Raw genomic sequence first — 20,132 nt, 5'->3', positions numbered from 1 at the left:
TTGTCTTCACTGGGCCTCAATTTCTTTGTTTGGAAAACAAAGGCCTGGACTTATAATGGTGTAGAGCTCCCTCCTGCTGTATAAAAGACAATAAGTAGCTGTGACTGCTTGACTCTGGGGAAGGGAAGAATCTTCAGCACACTGACTAAGGTTGCCTTGAAAGCCAATCTGATTTCTTCCCCCATTTTGCAAAGGTAAAAACTACTCCTTAGAACCCCTTTTTAAGTGAATTTGAGGCCACTTTGGGAAACACAGGACAGAAAGAATGGGACAGTGGAATATTACCCACTCTCATCTCCCTCCCCAGAACTTACCCGCACTCACAGGAACCCTCCATTTGCCTCTGTACCAATGGCTTAGTGAGCCTTTAAATATTTCAAGATGTATGAGAGATTATTCCCTTTTCTAATAACAAGCTGTTCTGGGCCCTCTGCCAAAGACCCAATATCTTTGTGCAATTCTATGTGAAATGATTTTTCTCTATGCCATGGTCACCATTAGAGAAAATAAATAAAAGCAGCATTGGCTAACAAGACACTTACCTATGACTCTGTAGTTTCTTATGCGAGAAAAGACAAGACTTGTGTTTGCAGCATTGTGGTACCAGCACAAAGACTGGCACCTTGCTGATGGGAAAGGATGGTTCAAGGTTTGTTCTTATGAGTGGCCTGAACAAATGTCACTTGAGAGGTCACCACCAGCCAACCAGGAAGTACCATCTCTCCCTCATTCTGCCCCACAATTGGAGGTTTTGCCCTTTGGGTCCTTAATAGGTTCTTATTCAAATGCAAAAGGGAAAAGGTTAAAGAAAAAATTACACCACAATTCAAAAATTATCCAATTTTTGATCCTAGAAAAACTAGTGATAGTAACGTTCCTCAGAAAAAAAGGGGGGGGGGGATCAATAATCAAATAAATTCAGAAATAAGAGTTGTAATCCATTACTAGAAAACATCTTAGCAGAAGTCAACTGACAGCATGTGAAAACAAGACAGACCCAGGATGGGAACTCAATTTAGAACAGGTCCTTCATTGGTCAATGGGAACAGAGCTGTCCCCTGCAAAACAGGACAGAAGCTCAGAAAAATCGACATGCCTCTCACATTATGCCCTCTTAAGTCAACTCCAGGGTCCTTACCCGGTATTTCTTTTCTTGTTCAAATTTTTCTTCAAATTTCCGAATTTTCCGCTTGAGGCTCTGGATGTGCTTGGTGAGTTGGGTAATGGTCTGTGGCTCCTTGCCATCACCACAGCTGCATCGGGAAGAACTCCGGGGCCTGTGACGATTATAGAAAAGGAAAGAGCATAAAAAACAATGGTCTTCCAGTAATCACTGCTGCTGGTCTACAAACTAAGATTCCTGGATTATCAGAGAAGTCCAGAGGGCAGTTCAATATTTGATGAATCTACCATGGTAGCACCTCATTAATTTCCTTGAAAATGTTGGTAAGTGTGGCTCATACAGGATAACACCTCAACAGGGTAGACAGACCCCGGACAGAGTAGACCCCTGATCTACTCATTAATGGAGACCCCAGTACATTTTAGCATACGAATGTCAAATATTAGTCCAGGAAATGCATTTGTTAAAGCTTAGAGGAGGCCAATTTAAGACTCAGAAGAGACAGCCCTGTTAATCCTTAGTCAGCTGCATGAGCCACACCTACCAACATTTTCAAGGAAAATTTAGATGAATGGTTCACTTTTCTTGACATAACAGAACTTTTTCAAATATGATGAAAGGAATGGCCCCCCCTCTCCAGAAAATGCACACACCCTCTCACATGACACACACTGTACATGCAATAGCAATAATTCATTAACTTCCTCAAGTCCATCAATAGATAGTCCATGGATCTGGGTTTGGATAAACTCAAGAATAACAGCGTGAGTTATGAGGGAGAAACTAGGGATTCTCTGGGCATATATTTAGCCAAGGGATTCTCAGTTTTAGCATGCATCAAAATTATTTGTGGAACTTAAAAATAAATAACACATAGTACCTCAACCTCACTCCAATCCCAAATGCAAATTCTAAATAGAGTGTATAGGGACAGGTATCTGGCTATATGCTCATGTATACATACATATGTATATACTTATTTGGGGAGGGGGGGTGCTACTGTAAGCTACCATGTTTCTAGAATCTAAGAAGAAATTGAGGTAGACAATCCCAAGTATTCCCCCCAATCCATCCATTGAAGTCACTGTTGAACACAGGAAGGATATTGAGCTCATCATTCTTGATATTTGCATGTATATATACTTACTCAGGATTCTGGTCATTTCATCAATAATATTCAAACATGAGAGCCCATGGGGTAGCCTGTCTCTCATGACCATTTTCTCCTGAGGTATTAAGGCCTGAAATAGCACTCCCAACGAGAAAACACACTGATTTTTGCCATTTATTGTCCTGCTCCTGCAGTTGCATTTGGCAGGCACGTTTGCATGATTTCAGACACACATTTCGAGCGCGTTGGTGGTATAGTGGTGAGCATAGCTGCCTTCCAGACACACACTTCATTGTAGTTTGTAAATGTGGTATTTGAAAAACTATATTAAATGAAGACAATAACAAAACCAGGTTTCCTTACATCATAAACTGCTGCGTGCTGGGAGGAGAAGGGGCTGACTCGGGGTCTAAGTTGAACCTCTGGCTTTGACTGAAGATAGAGCATCGTGGCGACAGCAGTGGGTTGTCGCCATCAGTGATGTGATAGAGCAGCCTGCTGGTCCCGACAGACTGGAGGTCTTCTGCTGCACTGTCAGCTTCATTCTGCCCATCTTTGTGGACTGGCACGGGGTCTGGAAAACAAGATAAATCATCAAGACTTAGAAGTGACAGAGGGCTTGAGACTGTCATGTTCCTAAATAAAGATCATAAACATTCATTATCATGGCTTGCCTCTGTCATTTCTTCCTTCTGGGGATATAAAAAGCTTTCAAAACACTGTCATGTTTGTTCTCACAGAAACTGGATAGAAAATATTACAAAGCTGCCAACAAAAAAAATGGAAACAAATAATTTTGTTTGGGTTATACAGTCAGCACAGCCCCAAACTACAAAAATCCTCTTTTTATTTCATACTATTTACATATGTTGTAGGGTATATTACAAAGCATTAAAGTCAATAAAAAGAAAACAATAAATAGAACTTGAGCAAAAGATTATAGATTATGAGGAAGAAAAGAGATATCAGTGTCAGTGAAGGAAGAGAGAGAAGAGAGTATTGGAAAAGAGAGGAGAAAATAAAGGAGGAAGAGAGGGGAGAGGATCCCCAGACAGAAAATTATTCAGCAGTCATCAAAAATGATGGAGAACCCTACTTATCAAAATGGAGGGATGTTCAGAATATGCCAAATGGAAACCACAAATTTCAAAACAAAGCAGTAATGATTCCATTTATAAAAAGCATACATTTATGTGTACAAATAAATGCACTAAAAGATGAAAGAAGTTACATGGCAACTACAAAGCATGGTAGAATTAGGAATGATTCGATTTTCTACTCCAAAATTTTATGGAGCATTTTATTTTGGACAAAACTAAAAACAAAAACAAAACCTGCTCCAAACCCTCTCCCGCACTAGCCAGCTCTGTGTCTGAATTCTCACTACGACCACTCGCCTTTTAAGTTGGCTCATTAGCTCCCTACCTAGAGTCAGCCCCAAAGGTGGGCACCCCTCTGCAATGGAGGTGAGGGCAGGGGAGTGAGGTCTGTCAGTGGGGGAGCATTAGGACACCAAGTCAGGGTGGCCAGGATACGAGTCTCTCCATCCTGTGCCTTGTACAAGAAGCAGCCAAAACAAACTCTTCAGTTATGCCCAGCAGACAAGTCAGGACTAACCAAACCTTCCTCTAACTTCTACCTCTCTAAAGAAAGAGGAAAACAAAGACTTTCTGGATGAACAAACAGAATCAGAAAATACTGACCAGCCACTTTTCCAAAATAAACATCACAATTTGGCACCGGATGAATCTTAATCAGATTTAGAATGGCTATTTGTTCTCTAGAGCTTGAAATGCAATTTGCTTTGTGTAACATCAAAGGTCTGATTAAGTCCTGTGTGTTTTCAGTTGGCTTCTCCCCTGGTGGGCAGTAGACTGGGAGGGTAGATAATGCCTCCTATTGTGCCTTTGAAGTTCAGTGGCCTGTGGACGTGGTGAGGGTGGAGTCAGAGCCAGGTAAGTGGCAGTGCCTCCGCGCAAGGCAAGGTGTGCTGGTGTGACTGACACAGATCACCACAGACAAGCTCTTGCTATGAATAATTTACCAAGAAAACGCTGTGATTTGACGCAAGCCCTAAAGAGTAACAGGAATAAGAGTTACTAACCAATAAATCATAGCATAAAATAATGATCACCTTCAAAATTCACCAGGAAGGATACGGGTTCCTCACCAAATCCTTTTCTTAAACCACTAAGCTCTAAGAAGAAATGTCTTTTATTCATGTTACCTGTTTCTTGGAAATATCTTCCGGTAATAATAATGGGAAGGAAAGTAATCTTTAGCAAGCACCTGAGATCAGCATATTTTTCTTGAAGTGGGAAAGGTCTGAAACCTTCAACCTTTCAACTCAGCTGTGGCCCCCAGGTCAAAACTTACAGTCTCTTGTTGCTGTTTATAATGCCAGAAGGGAAGCACGCGGGTCACGTGACTATGAAGTAGAACTGGGAAAAAAGCTCAGTTTCTGAAATGTGTAGAGTCTAAGATATAACTTCATAGAATCACAGATTACTATGAATGGCTTTTTTAATCGTATTGTAATAGTAATTGTAAACCTCCATTTATATGGCTTCTGTTTTCCTGGGCACTCACATAATTTACCAATGCTGCCTAATTAACATCCTGACCTCCCTTCCCTCTGATTTGCTATTGAAGGAAGCTGTGAGCCAGAAAATCCCAAAGCAAGCAGTTGAAAAGCAAGAGTCAAAAACTGGTGATTTGGTAGAGCCTCACTTCTTTGTCCAAATTCACCATTTGAGTTAAGAAGGGGCTTAATTAAATCAGCTGGCACGTGTATGTGTGTGTGCATTTGTGTAAACAGAATTATTGAGATCTTTGCTCAGAAGAGGCCTGTGCAGACTCAGAGCCAGTACTGCTGTTGTCCTGGGAAAAGAGCCCAGGCCACTGATTCCAGACCCTGCTCCCCAGTTGCGAAAAGCTTATGGCAGTATTACACTATGGTGGCTTCTCATGGTTCCCTGGGGGCACATTACTTTTTCTTCCAAAGGAAGGGGTAGTTTGCCAGGGCCCATTGTGTGATGCAGTATGGTTTAGAGGAAGGGGAGCCAGGAGTCTGGTATGCCTATATGTTCTGTGGGGCTCCAGCCAGTTTCCCAACCTCTCTCAGTTTTCTTGTTTGGCCTGTCCTACTCCCAGGGCTGTGCCAAACAATCTGAAAGGAGATCTGCTGAACCACACTGTGCCTATAGTCAACAGTACTACATTGTACCCTGAAAAATTTATTAAAAGGGTAGATCTCATGTGAAGTGTTCTTACCACAATAAAAAAATTCTTCTCTTTGCTTCATTGTATTTTCTAAAATTTCTGTAACACATGTATCTTAATTTTACAGAAAGGAAAACCCAACAAGTTAACATAAGGTTTTTAAAAAGCACTCCTGAGGAGGGAGGTGAGAAAGCACCCCAGAGGGAACACAACAAAGAGTTAAGATTGTTAGTTTGAATCTCAAGTCTACCACTGGCAGAGTCTTTGGAAATGATGACCTTTTTAAACATCAGTTTCTTCATCTGTTAAATGGGAAGAATAGTGGTGCCTGCCTCACAAGATTAAGTGAGAATGAAATGAAATAAAACTGTATTCCTTCAAAAACTTTGCCATATCCACATAAACCTATTTTAAATATATATATATATATATTTAAATTTCAATCAACAGTTTTTTGTTGTTGCTCTAGCTGCTGTTTTTAATTTCTGCTTCATCCTAAGCAATGATGACCAAAAAGCCATGAATTTGATATGCTGGTTACATTTTTGAAAGCTAATACACATTAAAATCAATTTCTCTTAAAACTAACAATGTTTATCCAGGGTTCCTTTGTATAGCATATTTGGTAAAACATCAGGATAAGGCATAGAAACTGCTAAACCCAGTGTCCATGAGAATCATCATTTTAATAACTATTATTATCAAAATAAGGAAGTTAAATATTGTCTTCACTGTGCACCAACTTTACTAGGAGCCCCTGTGGGGTTAATATGGGAAATGAGAACCAGCGTACCCCTCAACATGTTGTCACTCCTGTCAGTCCTTATTTATAAATAAACATGAATAATAAGCACATCTAATACTTATGGACTATGTCCTCAGACTTGTTCTGAGAGTTTTTGCATGTATTTAATCTTCATATCAACCATGTGAGGCTGGTAGTAATATGATTTCCATTTTAAATTCAGTAGGGAAGTATAGTGATGCTAACCCCATTCAGGGAGAGTTTGACTGCATATCTCTGATGCTGTTTCTGGCAGCCACTCACTGCACAGGAGGGAACATAGAGAGGAAAAATAATTACCATCAGCGTGTGAAGGCCGAGAGACCACTTCTGATCTGGCTGCCACCCCAGTCAGAAGCAGATACTACATTACAGCTGTTAAATGAGTCAGTCAGATTTAAAAATATACCTTTCTAATGTGAATTTTTAAAGCAATGCAAAATTTAAATAAGTATCTGCAAAAACTTGAGATGAACTACGGAGATTCCACTGAGTAATAAATGAGCCATATAGTCTTGTGGATTTGTTAATTTGCACTCTTGGGTTCATCCATCGTGGTGGGCTCATAGATAGCATTCCAAAATGCCAATCATCAGCCTTTGTTGGTTTTAAAAGCTCAATGAGCCAAAAGCATGTCCATGATTCCAATGAGGTTCAAGCCTCAGAGTTCTCAGCCAGCTTCTCTCTGGGCAGACAGCAGAGAGGATAACAGTATTGAACACACAAAGAGGGCCATAAAAACAAAACCAAAAAACAGCCAAAAAACATCTGATGGATACTTGATGGGTTCAGTTTTAGGTATGTTGAATTTGAGTGCCTGAGGCTCTAAAGGGTTAGTTACAAGGTCAAGAGAGAGAGAATATGGGTAAACCTGGAGTCATTCCAATCAGGCAGGGGAAAGAGATGAGCTTGCTTGGTTAGAGACCACTGAGAGAGAAGTGGTATTGACATGCTAGAATGGGTAAGGTGGCATGAGGGCAGATGAAAAGGGATTCTGGCTTGGGAGGCTGACCAAGTAGGGAGAGGTTGGCACTCCAAGCAGGCTTCTGTGTGCCCGCTTCTCTGGATGGGCAACGGAAGTGTTAGGGAGCTAGAGGGGTGGGAAATTTGTCACCATGAAAGCAGGGCTGGGCTGCATGACAGGCACCGTGCAGATCCCAAGAGGCAGTTTGCCATCATGTATAAAAGCACAAGCTACAGGCTCAGAAAGACCCAGATTCAAGTCCCAGTTGTGTCACCTGTGTGATCTGGGACACATTACTTAATCACTTTCAATTTCATTGAATTGGAGAAGGGCAACGAACCGCATCTGATTACTGAGAACATTTTTTTCCCTCCCTATGTTATCAAAACGGAGCCAACTGCTCAGATAATATTCATGCTGAATGATGTCCTGCTCGGGTGTGTCCTGCCTTGCTGTGGGGCTGAGGAAAGAGCAAGCATCATCCACCACTGTGGGAGATTCACAAGTGCTTCTAACTATGCAAAGAAAGCTGTGTGCCATGATGCTAATCATCTCTCAGTGTAATCAATTCCCAGGTCTTCTAGTTGATTCCTGCACAATTGGTCACCTCAGTGATACAGCTGATAAAAATCTGCTGTTAAGATGATAAGAGCCAGGGCTGGCCAGTTATCAGTTGGTTAGAGCGCAGCCTTATAATGCTGAGGTCGTGGTTTGGATCCATGTACTGGCCAGCCCCCCGCCCTCCACCAAAAAAAAAAAGAAAAAAGGGAGTTTTTTCAAAAAACAAGTTTTCATTGATAAGCAGAAGTGCTTTGGGAAAGCAGAAAAAAATTAAACATACAAAGCAAACAGGAAGACTTCTGAAGGAAATTCCAGCCTTCAATGTGTGCTGTACCATTACTAGGCTCATCCAGTAGGAGGCATAGTCAAGAATTACTAATCTCAAGTGTCCATCAGTTTGGCTCAATTAGCCAATTCAGTCAAAGAAAGTGGACCAGCAGCTGCAGATAGACAGAGCCACAAGAACATACGATTCTCAGGGAACTGGTAGAGACAGAAGATGCTGGCCACCCTGGCCCTGGGAGGTGTCCAGAGCACTGTCAGACACCAAGAGCACATCATCTGGTCACTTCCAGACTGTAGTCTTTATAAGCATGAAAGAACAATACCAAAATAACCCAAAGAAAGGTATTTTTTAAATGGCTGTAATATATGGGAAACCTGTATGCAGGTGGAAAGTGGTAAATGACAATTTCTGTACCACCTGCTCAATTTTTTGTAAACCTAAAACTGATCTCAAAAAAAAAGTCTACTAATTAAAAACAAAAATGACTATAAGCCTACTGGTTAAAAGCCTGGTCTGTGGAGTCGGAGGCCTGGGCTTGGTCCATGTACCACATGTTCACAGTTGTTATATCCTTGGGCAGGCAAGCCTCTTCAGATTCAGAATCCCCATTTGTAATGAGGTATAGCAGAGACAAATGGGATATCCAACACAGTACTTGGCCTTCCTTAAAAACTGAATTTAAAAATTAAAGAAAAAAAATCACCTGGCAGTTTGGGCTGTAGGACTGATTCTTCTTCCTTTCTATGAGGAAGAAACTGCCTTAGAGAATTAAACTGTCATCTACACATTTTGAATCACTTTAAAAAATGCTTTCTTTGGAAAACAAGGGGTTTACGTGACACTTCCTCCTTCAGAGACTGTGAAGATGGTTATAAAAGCATCAGAGAAAAAATTATTAATAGAAGTTTTCTGGTGAAGTTATGTCATAGGCTTAATACAAGATAGATTTTATTGTTAACAAGTGTAGTTTCAACATTCATAGGCGGTAATTACTCAGCCATCAGCTCTATAGATTATTGCTGTCATAAATACTTTTTACTTAAGGAAACTAGTGTAATGTCAATCATGTGCAAGGCTCTAGAGGAGACCTACAGAATAAATAGTATGAAATGTTATTTCTATACCCTCAAAGTAGTTAGAAATTATGATAGAGTAGATATTTAAAGACAAAGGTAAGCATTATCAACTGGAGGAAAGGCAATTTAGGTTCTGAATAGGGCAAGACTGCCCAGCTTTTCAAACAATGATAGCTGACATATATCGAGCATTTATCACGGTGATGTGTTAAGAGCTTCATACGTATTATGCTATGTCATTCTCACAAAAATCCTAAGTTGATAGTATGCTTTTTCTCATTCTAAAGAAAAGGAAACTAAGGCATTGAGAGATTAAATAACTTGTCTAAGATCACCCAACTACTACATGAACTTCTTCAAGGAGCTATGAATATAACAGAGCCAACGAATATAACATATTTGGGCTTTCAAGAAGTCTATGGCATGGTTTTCAATCCAAAGGTTACTTAAAAATAAAACTGAATGATGATTGGGCCATGTTTTGCAATGGATACAAAATTCACTTAACAATATGTAGCAAAGAGCTGTGCTGAAGTAGCATCTTTACTACAGACATGTCAGTAAGAATCCTTGCAAATGGACCCTGCATTAATCTTATTTTACATTTCAGAAATGACATGGAAGAGGAAGTACAGAGTGATAAATCTGAGTTTGCAAACCATGATGATATTTTTCAAAGAGTAAAATGGTAAGCAACCACAGAGCAAGCTCACAAACCATAGGGAGGCTCCACAGCAGCAGATGACTTGCACAGCTGTCAGCAGGTAACGGAGTCAGAGGAAAGCAGCCCCTCTACTCTTAACAAATAATAAGCGTGAAATTATTCATTTGATAGGGAATGGGATTTGGGGAGCTCTTATAGAGTCACATACACCAATATGGCAAAAAAGCCAAGAAAATAGTGTGCATTTTTAGGAAGGGTTTGAAAAACAACCCTACATGCATAATTATTTTGTAATTATTTCATAAAGTACTCCTGTTCCCATTGTTTAAGGTATTTATTTTTTAAATTGAGATCACTGTAGACTCATATGCTGTTGTAAGAAATAATATAGAGAGATCCCTTGTACACCTTTCCCAGTTTCCCCCAATGGTAACATTTTGCACAACTGTAGTACTTCTCCCCATATTTATGAATACAACTCTACTATTTGACTCCATCTGGAATACACAATGCAGGTCAAGTAAATACACATCAAGAAAGTCACAGGGACCTAGAGATGGTTTAGATCAGAAGAGCTGAAATGATCATAGAACAGAGAGGCTGCAACAGGTTAATCAACTACAAATCGAGGTCTCTTCAGACTGATAAAACAAAATCAGGGATAGATTTTAAAAATGACTTGCAAAATATATTAATTATATAGAGTGTATATAGGCTGGTTATGGATTTAATATCAGGTTCTAGAATATTAGAAATATGGGAACTTAACATTTAGGCTGGATGGCAAATAGCAGAGTGGTGAAGAGTTTGGCTTACAGAGTCAGAGTGGGGAAACCCCTATTCCAACTCTTCCCTTTCCTCCCAACCCCCAACAGCTCCATAGCTGTGGGGCCTTCAGCAAGTTACATTAATTCTACAAGTTTATTTCCTCATCTTTAATCTGGGGACAATAGTGAAACCTAACCTCATAGGTTCTTATGAAGATAAAATAAGAAAATCCATGCAATAATGTGAAGAGGTCTTTATTAGCTAATGTTGATGTTATTCATTTAAAACCCTTTAAAAGAGGGTTTCTGAACCTCAGCACTACAGACCTTATGGACGAGATAATTTCTTGCTGGGGAAGAGGGTTGGTTCTCTGTATTGTAGGATGTTTAACAGAATCCCTGGCCTCTACTCAGTAGATGCCAAGAGTGCCCACCTTCCAAGTTGTGACAACCAAAAATGTCTCCAGATATTGCCAAATGTCCCTAAGGGGGGCAAAAATATCAATGTCAATTGAAAACCACTATTTTAAAGGAATCAACTTAGCATAAATGAAGTACTATTTTCCACATTTTTTAGTTAAATCAACGGATGGTAAATACTAAAATTATATAAATGTTCAAGAAGGGTTTAGAAATCACACACACACACACACACACTCACACCCCTATAATGAATAAAGTTTCTAAAAGATATTTGAAAACTCTGTGCACTTCTGAGGTTGAAGTAATGTAGACTTCCCCCCCCCCCCCCAACTGACTTTCAAACACTGTCTGGGCTGTTCCCAGATAGGATGAAAAACCAGGTTATATGGATGATCAAACCCACATAGTAGGATACCTGAGATGCTCATCTGTTCAGTCATAAACTGCACCTGCAGCAAGGACACGTTTCATGCCACCCCTGGAGTGGCAATGTGTTCTAGAAAGTGTTTCTGAAACTCCCTGCATGTCAGAATCATAAGGGGAGCTTTCCAACATGGAGATTCTCAGGCCTCATCTCTACATTTTAATTTTTCATTTTAAGGTGGGGAGCCCAGACATCTGTAAATTGAATAAGCTCTCCCAATTAGAAACTTCTGTTCAAGCGGATGGGGTCTTGAAAACAGCAAGGAGGTCAGTTTCTCTTTGACTCTGCCCCACCTCAACTTCAGCATTAGAAAGAGACCTATAGATTATGCAGAATTCTTTATGAGAATAGCTGTAGACTGTAAATAGATATCCTGTGTTAGTGTCTTATCCAAACAAAAAGTTCAATTTAAAAATCAAGATGTTAGAAAGAAAAACAAATTATGTACTGCTGCAGAACTATTATTTCTAGTAATAGGTCTCCAGTTATCTCTGGTGACAGTTTTTGCTAAAAACTCCATACCGTCAATCACCCTTGGTCAGACTGAGAAAGGGTTACCATGCTTAGTCATGTGGAACATTAAACAGTCCTTCCGTACATTTTGAAAATGACAAGCAGTTGAAAAGCTGCCTTGCCGCTGATTGCCTTTCCATCACTCTTCTCTAAGGGCCCCTAGATCCCTCGAATCTGTCTGTGTCCTCATTCCTTGTGCACATACCCATCCTCCACCCGCACCCCCTTCCTGCACCCCCACCCCCAGCCTGTGGACTGGGTGCATGAGCACCTTTCTCCTCCTGAAGGAAATGGATGGAGTTGACTAGTCACAGACCCTAAGTTATAAGTCCCCTGTGGTCTGTGAGCCTCTTCCCGGTGATGAAACTGAAGTAGAGGACAGTCAAAGAGAACTTGAAATTCTCTCCTAATTCAAGACACTGTCCATTCAAGCAGTGGTTCCCAATACTCAGGAGCGTTTATGAAATGTACAGATTCCAGGACTTCTACCCCAGACTGTCTAGAGATGAGGCCTGAGAATCTCCATGTTGGAAAAGCTTCCTGGTAATCATGATGTGTAAGGAGGTTCTGGAACACTATCTAGAACACATACCTCTCCAGGGGTGCCATGAAAGGTGTTCTTGTTGCAAGTGCAGTCTATAACTGGATTTCTACAACAGGGAAACATTTTAGGTATCAGTGTGGAACTGATCTTTGCAACCATAAATCCAAGTTTAAAGCTCAATATTTTGATTTTAAGATATAGCAACTACTATTCCTTGCTCAGACTCTCATTTCAGATGACTACTGTGAAAGTCAAACAACTTTACTTAACGCATACCCTAATCATGTCTAAAGTGAGTTTGAAACCTATTTGCAACATCAATTTATATTTATGAATGTTTACTTTTAATGATTAATTGGTAGCATATTATATCTAGATATTTCTAAAAATATCATTTGTTGTACTTTGTCCTTGTTATAACTGTCATTGACATCAACAATTACTAGTTGAATATCCATGTATATGTAAGGCTTGGGGCTAGATGCTAAACTTTAAGAAAGAAAATATTTTTCCAAGTTACTATAATCTTTTATGAACTTATCAGCACCGCACTCTCCCGAGTGAGCCACGGGCCGGCCCAATCTTTTATGAACTTATGGCCATCTGTGCTAATCTTATACAATCACCTTTTCACCAGGGACCAACACACAAACTACAGTTTCAAAGTGTTCAAAGATCATGCCAGAAATCCATTCAGAGGCCCTGAGATAAGAGAAGCTGATCCAACAGGAGCATAAACTTCTTCCTTCTGAGTGACACATGTGTTAGAAAATGTACGGCCTCCCTCTAAGACTGCATCTTGGAGGCAGAGACCAAACCATCCCATAATTTAAATTCTCTTCCAAATGCCTGTCTCTTTGGCAATGTCCCTGCCAAACTAAGACTCCTTAGGCCTTTGAAAAACATCTACTTTTCTAGTTGTTTCTAGAGTCCAGTTTTCCAGACCCTCTTAGAAGGGCCCTAGGATACTTCTGATTTACCTTCATTTTGGAAAATTCAGCATCCAACCTACAAGCCTCCTTTGTAAGAAGCCTTCATCCCATTTCTGCCATTGACACTTAACACAGAAAGTATTAGTGGTTCCTTTCTGTGAGCAATCACTACACTATTCTTGATCTTTGGAGAAAACAGAATACATACACATAAAAGTCATGATGAAAAAAAGAAAGAAAAAATATATACATATCTAACATGCAACAAATATTTTATTGAACATTCTGCCAGATATTTGTACAGCTAATCCAAAACATCAGATAAATTAAAAGTTCATTTGTATTTGGTTTGAGACTTCTTGGTGTTTTGTATGTTGTTTGTTTATAGGGGGTAGAATATGGGGCTGGGGGAAGAAAAAGGGCATTGTCTAATAATCTGACTGAAATCCCTAACTGGCTTGACTTTGGCTTCTGCCCAGTTTTACTTGCATCTCATTCAAACACAATAGCCAACAGAGCAGGAAAGCTTACCAGGCAACAAGGACAGCAAAATAGCCAACTGCATACACAGGGAAATCATTTTCCACTTACCAGCAATGCTATACTAGTAAGCCTCAGTGCCCTTACTATGAATAGTATTACTTGACATGTCAGGTTAAGGATTTAACATAAGGCATATAAAATGCTTAGAACAATGCCTGGATCATAGAGAGTTTTAAATAATAATAGTAGCTACTATTAGTAGCTATTATTAGCCACTAGTATTAATACATCCCAACATTGGAGATGACTGATTTGCCTGCTTAGAGCACATGGGTTTGTCTTAAACAGTAATGTTTTAAATGTACTATTGCTAATAGTACTGAAATAGATTATGTCTGTAAATCTCTTCCTTCAACTCCCGGAGATTAAGGACCTCTCCTGAAGCAAGCTCACCTAAGCCTATTTCTACCATCCATCTAGAAATCAGTTTGCAAACCTCTGACCCATTTGCATTAGAAAACATAAGCTCTGCTCTCATTTCTACTCACATAAATTAGTGTTTCTTTCCTCTCTAATTCTTTCTGGGAGCATTAATTTGTCTTCTGTTTGCTAGCCAGTCTACCATTCCTAGGATTAAAACCAGAGAAACTAACAGAAAATTGAGACCCAATTTTCAGACTTTTTGACAGAGAAATTAATGCCAATGTGTGTATGTGTGTGTGTGTGTGTGTGTGTGTGTGTGTGTGTGTGTGTGTGTATAAACAGAACAAGACAATACAGAATCAGAACAAGCTATCAGTGGGGTACTCACCCCCACTTTCCCTGTCTTGATGGATCATTTTACAAGCAGTTCACAGAAAAGTGTTGAAACTCCACCATTTCTCAATACCCAAAATACATCATGTGTTTCAAAACAGCACAGATTATCTAGGTCCAGTGATATAAAATAAGCCCACCATTCATCTGTCATGGGAGACCAAATAGGAAAATAAAGACTAGGAGTTGTGATGGGTACTTGCACCTGACACTCATTTATGTAAGTCTGACTCTTGGCTGCAGCTAGAGAGGTCTACGTTAGAGCAAATGCTAATTCCTCCTGCTTCCTCTCTGCTCCCCTGGGTAACTCAGAAGCATCTCTTGGGCTTTCGTGTTGCACCAGGTACCATTTCACTCAGGAGCAAGCAAGAGGCTGAACTATATTGCGAGTATAATTTGGGAAACCCCCAGCCCTGCCCCTTACCTGCAGAATCCGACCCCTCGACAGGCACACTCTGTGTTGAAGCTGGGACCGGGTCCTTGACTCCAGGCACCTGAGCAACTTCTTCCTGGTTTGTCAAAAATGCAGAGCACAGATCAGACTCGAGGGCTTGGAGCTTCAGCAAGGAATTCTGCCAGCAAAAACAGAACATCAGTCTAGCTACGTAGATGCCTAACACAACGGCGAGTGTACAGCTCTTGCATGCACCTTCCTCCAGTGCCTGGAGGGAAGAGGGTTGAGAACACAGCTGCTTCAGGGAAAGCGCCGGAATCACATATATTCTACATGCAGCCTCAGTTTCTGCTTCATTTAAATCCTAAAGTGTATGGATTATCTGTGACACACAGGACTGGTGATTTCATCAGCAAGAGACGCTGCATCTGAAGAACCAATCTGAGAAGGTATCTGCTTCCTGGGTGCCAGAGGCTTTACACTTTGCAAGTGTTTCATTCATTGTGCTGACATCAGGAGGGAGGACATTAGGCCCCTCCCAGGCTACCATTCACAAAAGCCATCATTCCTCCAATGCAAAGACTGCAGCAAACCGCAGTGCACAAAGAGTTACTGCTGCAGAGGCCGCCTGGCATCTGGGAGGAGCTTCGAGGCTCCTTTAGCTACATCTGTATGGGGTGTGTATGTGTGCGTGTGTGTGGGGGGGTGTGCGTGTGCACTGGTGTCTTCTGAAGTTACTTCTCTCACATGGGATAGCTGCAGCTGCCTTTTATCAAGAACAGGGTGGAGGTAGATGACCTTGGTCACTTAGCCAGACACCAAAAGAGAAGCAATTTATCTTTCATAGCCCCCAGCACAACCTCCCACCCACTCCCTTCATTTCTCATTTAAAATTTCTCCTATGGCTCTTAATAAGAACAAAGTCACACAGACTGACACACATATCGTGCTGTGATGCAGATACCAGCAAACTAATTCCCCTGACCAGGTGAAGGTGAGTCACATTGGAGCCCCCGGCTGCACCGCTCCCCCCACAATGGGACATCTCTGCAGGTCTCAGCCGCTGTCCCACCTACCCGGCTCCAGCAGGGGCAGCCACTGGGAGCAGAGCCAAGGGTCCTTTCCCTACTATGATCCTCCGACACACACACACACACACACACACACACACACACACTCCTCTTCCCACTCTGCCCTCCACATAGCTTATCCCCCACACATCTTCCCATCCTACTCCAGAGCCCCACCACTTACCCCTCACCCTTGCACCCTACTCGGCACACACACACACCCTAACGCCCACACATCCTCATACCCAACCCCACACCCTCACCCACGACTCCACACGTGCACACACACAAACTCCCACCTTACACACATATATTCTACCTACCACACACGCCCATCCCTGCCTGCCCACACATCCAACCTCATACCTTCCCACACCTAGCCCCAAAACCTCACAGCCTACTCCACACACACGCATACCCACCCCTACGCCATATAAACCTCGGCACCCTACCAACAGCCCCACATCCTGCTTCCACACCTGCACGCACACACGCCCCTCCCCCACACACCCTCACACCTTACCTCACATAACCACTCACCAACATCTCCTCACACCCCAACCCCTCCTTTCACACAAAACCAACTCCTTCACACCCCCTTATCCACTCTCTTGATGTGAGTAGGTAGGAACCTACAGCAGTGTTTTAAAAACTGTTCACTGAGGGGTGTCTTGGATCTGTGGTCTCTCAGCCATTCTGAAAGCAGCAAGGGCAGGCCCGGGATCCCTCCTAGCCCAGAGATGGGGTGGATCCAGCACAAACCTCCTCAATGCTCAGGGCCTGCTGCCTGAGAGCCCCCAGCCCAGGTGAAGCACCTGCCTGAGGCCAGGCCAGTATTCAAGGCTTCCTCCCGCTTCCTGGGATGTTTTCCCAGCAGCTGAGTGTAGAGGCAGGAGCCCGAGGTCGCTGGCAGGAGGTGAAGGAGCAAGGTCACCAGGTTTCTGGAAGAATTTAATATTTACTAACCATGCAGCTGGGAGGCAACAAGAACGATATCAGGCACCCTTCCTACCAGAGGGCCTTGGAAGTCAGAGCGACCTCTCAAAAAGAGCAAAGCTACTCTGAGGACTAAAAAATAATGCCATGAGAACGTAAACTGGTGCCACCACTTTGAAAAACGGTATGGTGGGTCCTGAAAAAATTAAAATTAAATTACCATATGATCCAGAAATTCCAATGCTGGGAATACACCCAGAAGAATCAAAAGCAGGGACTTGAAAGAGATATGTGGACACCCATGTTCACAGCAGCCTTCCTCACAATAGCCAAGAGATGTGTGATGCATGGAACTGTCTCTCTCCAAAATTCATATGTTGAAGCCATAACCTCTAGTGTGACTTTATTTGGAGACAGGGCCTTAAAAAATGTAATTAAGGTTAAATGAGGTCATAAAGGTGGCGCCCTAACCCAATATAACTGGTGTCCATATAAGAAGAGGAAGAGACACCAAGGATGGGTGCACAGACAAAAGGCCATGTGAGCACCCAGTGAGAAGACAGCTGTCTGCAAGCAAAGGAGAGAGGCCTCGGGAGAAACCAACTCTGCTGGAACTTCCAGCCTCCAGAGCTGTCAGAAAATTAATATGGGTTATTTAATCCCATTAATCTGTGGTGTTTTGTTATGGCAGCTCTAGCAAACTAATACAAGGTGGAAGCAACCCGAGTATCTATCAACGAATGAATGAATACACAAAGTGTATTCCGACACATGCTACAACATGGATGAACCTTGAAGACATTATACTAAGCCAAATAAGCCAGTCACAGAAGGACAAATACTGTCTAATTCTACTTATATAAGGTATTTAGGGTAGTAAAATTCATAGAGATAGGAAGTAGAGTGGTAGTTATCAAGGGCAGGCAGAGGGGCAGAGTGGGGTTGGGGAGTTGTCTAATGGGACAGAGTTTCATATTCGGATGCTGAAAAAATTTCCAGAGACGGATGGTAGTGACGGTTGCACACAGTGTGTGAGTGTACTTAATGACACTGAACTGTACATTTAAAATGGTTAACATGGTAAATTTTACATTGCACACATTTTACTACAATTTTTTTTTAAAAAGAGTGAAAGGTAAAGTAAAAAAAAAAAAAGACTGGATTCTTTCTTTCTTTTTTGTATTTTACCTTTCATTCTTTTGTTTAAATTGTGGAACAGCAGCCTGCCTCAAATTCTTACATGTTGTATATTCCACAAAGCAGGAGAGGGCACAGCCTTCGGGCTCCCACAGAACCAGAGGGGATGTCAGTTCTGCTACTTACTATGTGTCTGACTTTGCACAAGCATCCTGGCTACTCTCAGCCTTAATTTCTTCATCTGTAAAAAGAGGCAGTAGCAATGGCACCTGCTCTGAGGGCTGCTCTAAGGCCTGAATGAGGGAAGGCATGAAAGCACTCTGCAGAGCACCAGTGCGTAGCAAACACTCAAGGACTGGGCTCTGGTTACTATGAGTCATCAAGGCCCAGAGGCCTCTGGGCAGAGCTCCGGCCATATGGTGAGGCCACCTCCTCACTGACCCTGAGGCCCTGACTCATTGCTTTACCTTCCAGGTTCTCATTTCTGCACCTGCCTATGAACGACCTCAGGCTAGATGAATTCTAAGTCTGCTTGCAACTTTAAAGGAAAAAAAAAGCAAACAGGCAACATACTGAAGAATGTACACAGAATCTGGTGCCACATGGGTGCTTGGACAGTGTGGAAAAGAACCAAGTGTTTGTGCAACACAAATAAATAGCAAAGAATTGAACTGCATAGGCGTATATCATGTAGTTCACCTTCAGAGGCCTCTGGACTCCCCAGGGAGTGAGGCATAACGCTGTGACCCAGTCACACCCAGGAGATGAATCGGTTGTTCTCATGTACCGTCCGCTGCCACTTTCTCCCACTCTTGTACTCGTAATGAACAAGAACAAGACTCTGAGTGCCAAAGTAGGTCTGTTTGTATGGCTGGTTTATTCCTCTCTGAAGTACTAAATAAGACTGAGCTTAAAGGAAGGAGGAAGAAAAAAAGTGGGGAATGGAACAGGAGAGAGGAGGCGAAGGTCTGGGCAGACACGATCTCTAAGTGAATGGAAAAACCAGCTGCTGTAAATAGAGAACAAGAAGCCGCTACAGGACAGACTGTGTGGGATGGGCCCATAAAGGGGCACCTCTCCCGATGACCGAGGCACCCTGGGCAAGAGGGCGGGAGGATCCGCCTAGGAGCGATCCATGCCATTGTCACATACACGTCCTTCCAGTGGACGACGGGAGACATCCAGCCGGTGCTATCAGGGGTGAGCCCTGTAGAGCCACTCTGAGAGGGCATACTGTCAGCTTGCACCATACACAGGGGTGCATGTCCCCCGCCTTGCAGATGTGACGCTGCACACGCAGCTCCAATGCTTGGGTGGCTTTCAGGGAACAAAGAGCTGCTCTCGGCTCTGGGGTGTGAGACTGATACCAGCCCCTTCTTCATGAGGCTTCCAGTCTAGTGGGGAGTTAGCTAAGACACAAGCGAACAAATCAAACAGTAATGACAGTTATTATTTTCATAGGGCTGTGGAAGAAACTGTGAGCCCAGGGAGAGAATGACTAACCAGCCATTTAACTATTCAATCGTGCCTGAGTTAGACACTTTTAGTGCAGGAATGTGCTTTTCCCTCCATAAAAATGAGGAACGACAGTAAATCCCTGTGGTTCTGGTGTTACTTCAACCCAGCTCTTCTCTTATAGGAGGACTTCCACGCCCTGCGAAGCCTGCTAGCACGTTCCAGGTTTATGTCCAAAGTCCCCTGGATGGACGTCTAGAATCTACAGGAAATGGAGGAAGGACTAATGGATCCTCTAAGGAATGATGACTACCTCTGCTTCTCCAACTATCCCATCAGGTTAAGAAAGAAGCCAGAGAGAAGTTCGTGAAACCTAGGCGTTGTTTTCTAAAAGCTAATTTTTCTCTTTTACATAATGGAGAAGATGCTTCTTGTTTTAGAAAACAC

At 42.2% G+C, this 20,132-nt stretch overlaps 1 protein-coding gene across 12 annotated transcripts in view; it reads right to left on the bottom strand.

Moving 5' to 3' along the window:
* The window catches only part of FAM13C (family with sequence similarity 13 member C), a 109,639-nt gene that overhangs the window by 28,991 nt on the left and 60,516 nt on the right, over window positions 1-20,132 (bottom strand). For 10 of the 12 annotated variants that reach the window (XM_063102389.1, XM_063102391.1, XM_063102390.1 and 7 more), the window contains 3 exons: window positions 15,118-15,265; window positions 2,598-2,808; window positions 1,139-1,277 (listed from right to left, as the gene is read on the bottom strand). In XM_063102389.1, coding sequence (XP_062958459.1) covers window positions 1,139-1,277; window positions 2,598-2,808; window positions 15,118-15,265 — 498 coding nt within the window. The remainder of the gene's footprint in view (window positions 1-1,138; window positions 1,278-2,597; window positions 2,809-15,117; window positions 15,266-20,132) is intronic. The other 2 variants (XM_063102382.1, XM_063102383.1) reach the window with 1 other exon arrangement.

Source organism: Cynocephalus volans, chromosome 7, assembly GCF_027409185.1.
Source record: "Cynocephalus volans isolate mCynVol1 chromosome 7, mCynVol1.pri, whole genome shotgun sequence".
NCBI lineage: Eukaryota > Metazoa > Chordata > Mammalia > Dermoptera > Cynocephalidae > Cynocephalus > Cynocephalus volans.
The sequence above is the reverse complement of the archived record's forward strand: the minus strand, read 5'-3'. Positions and strand labels throughout refer to the sequence as shown.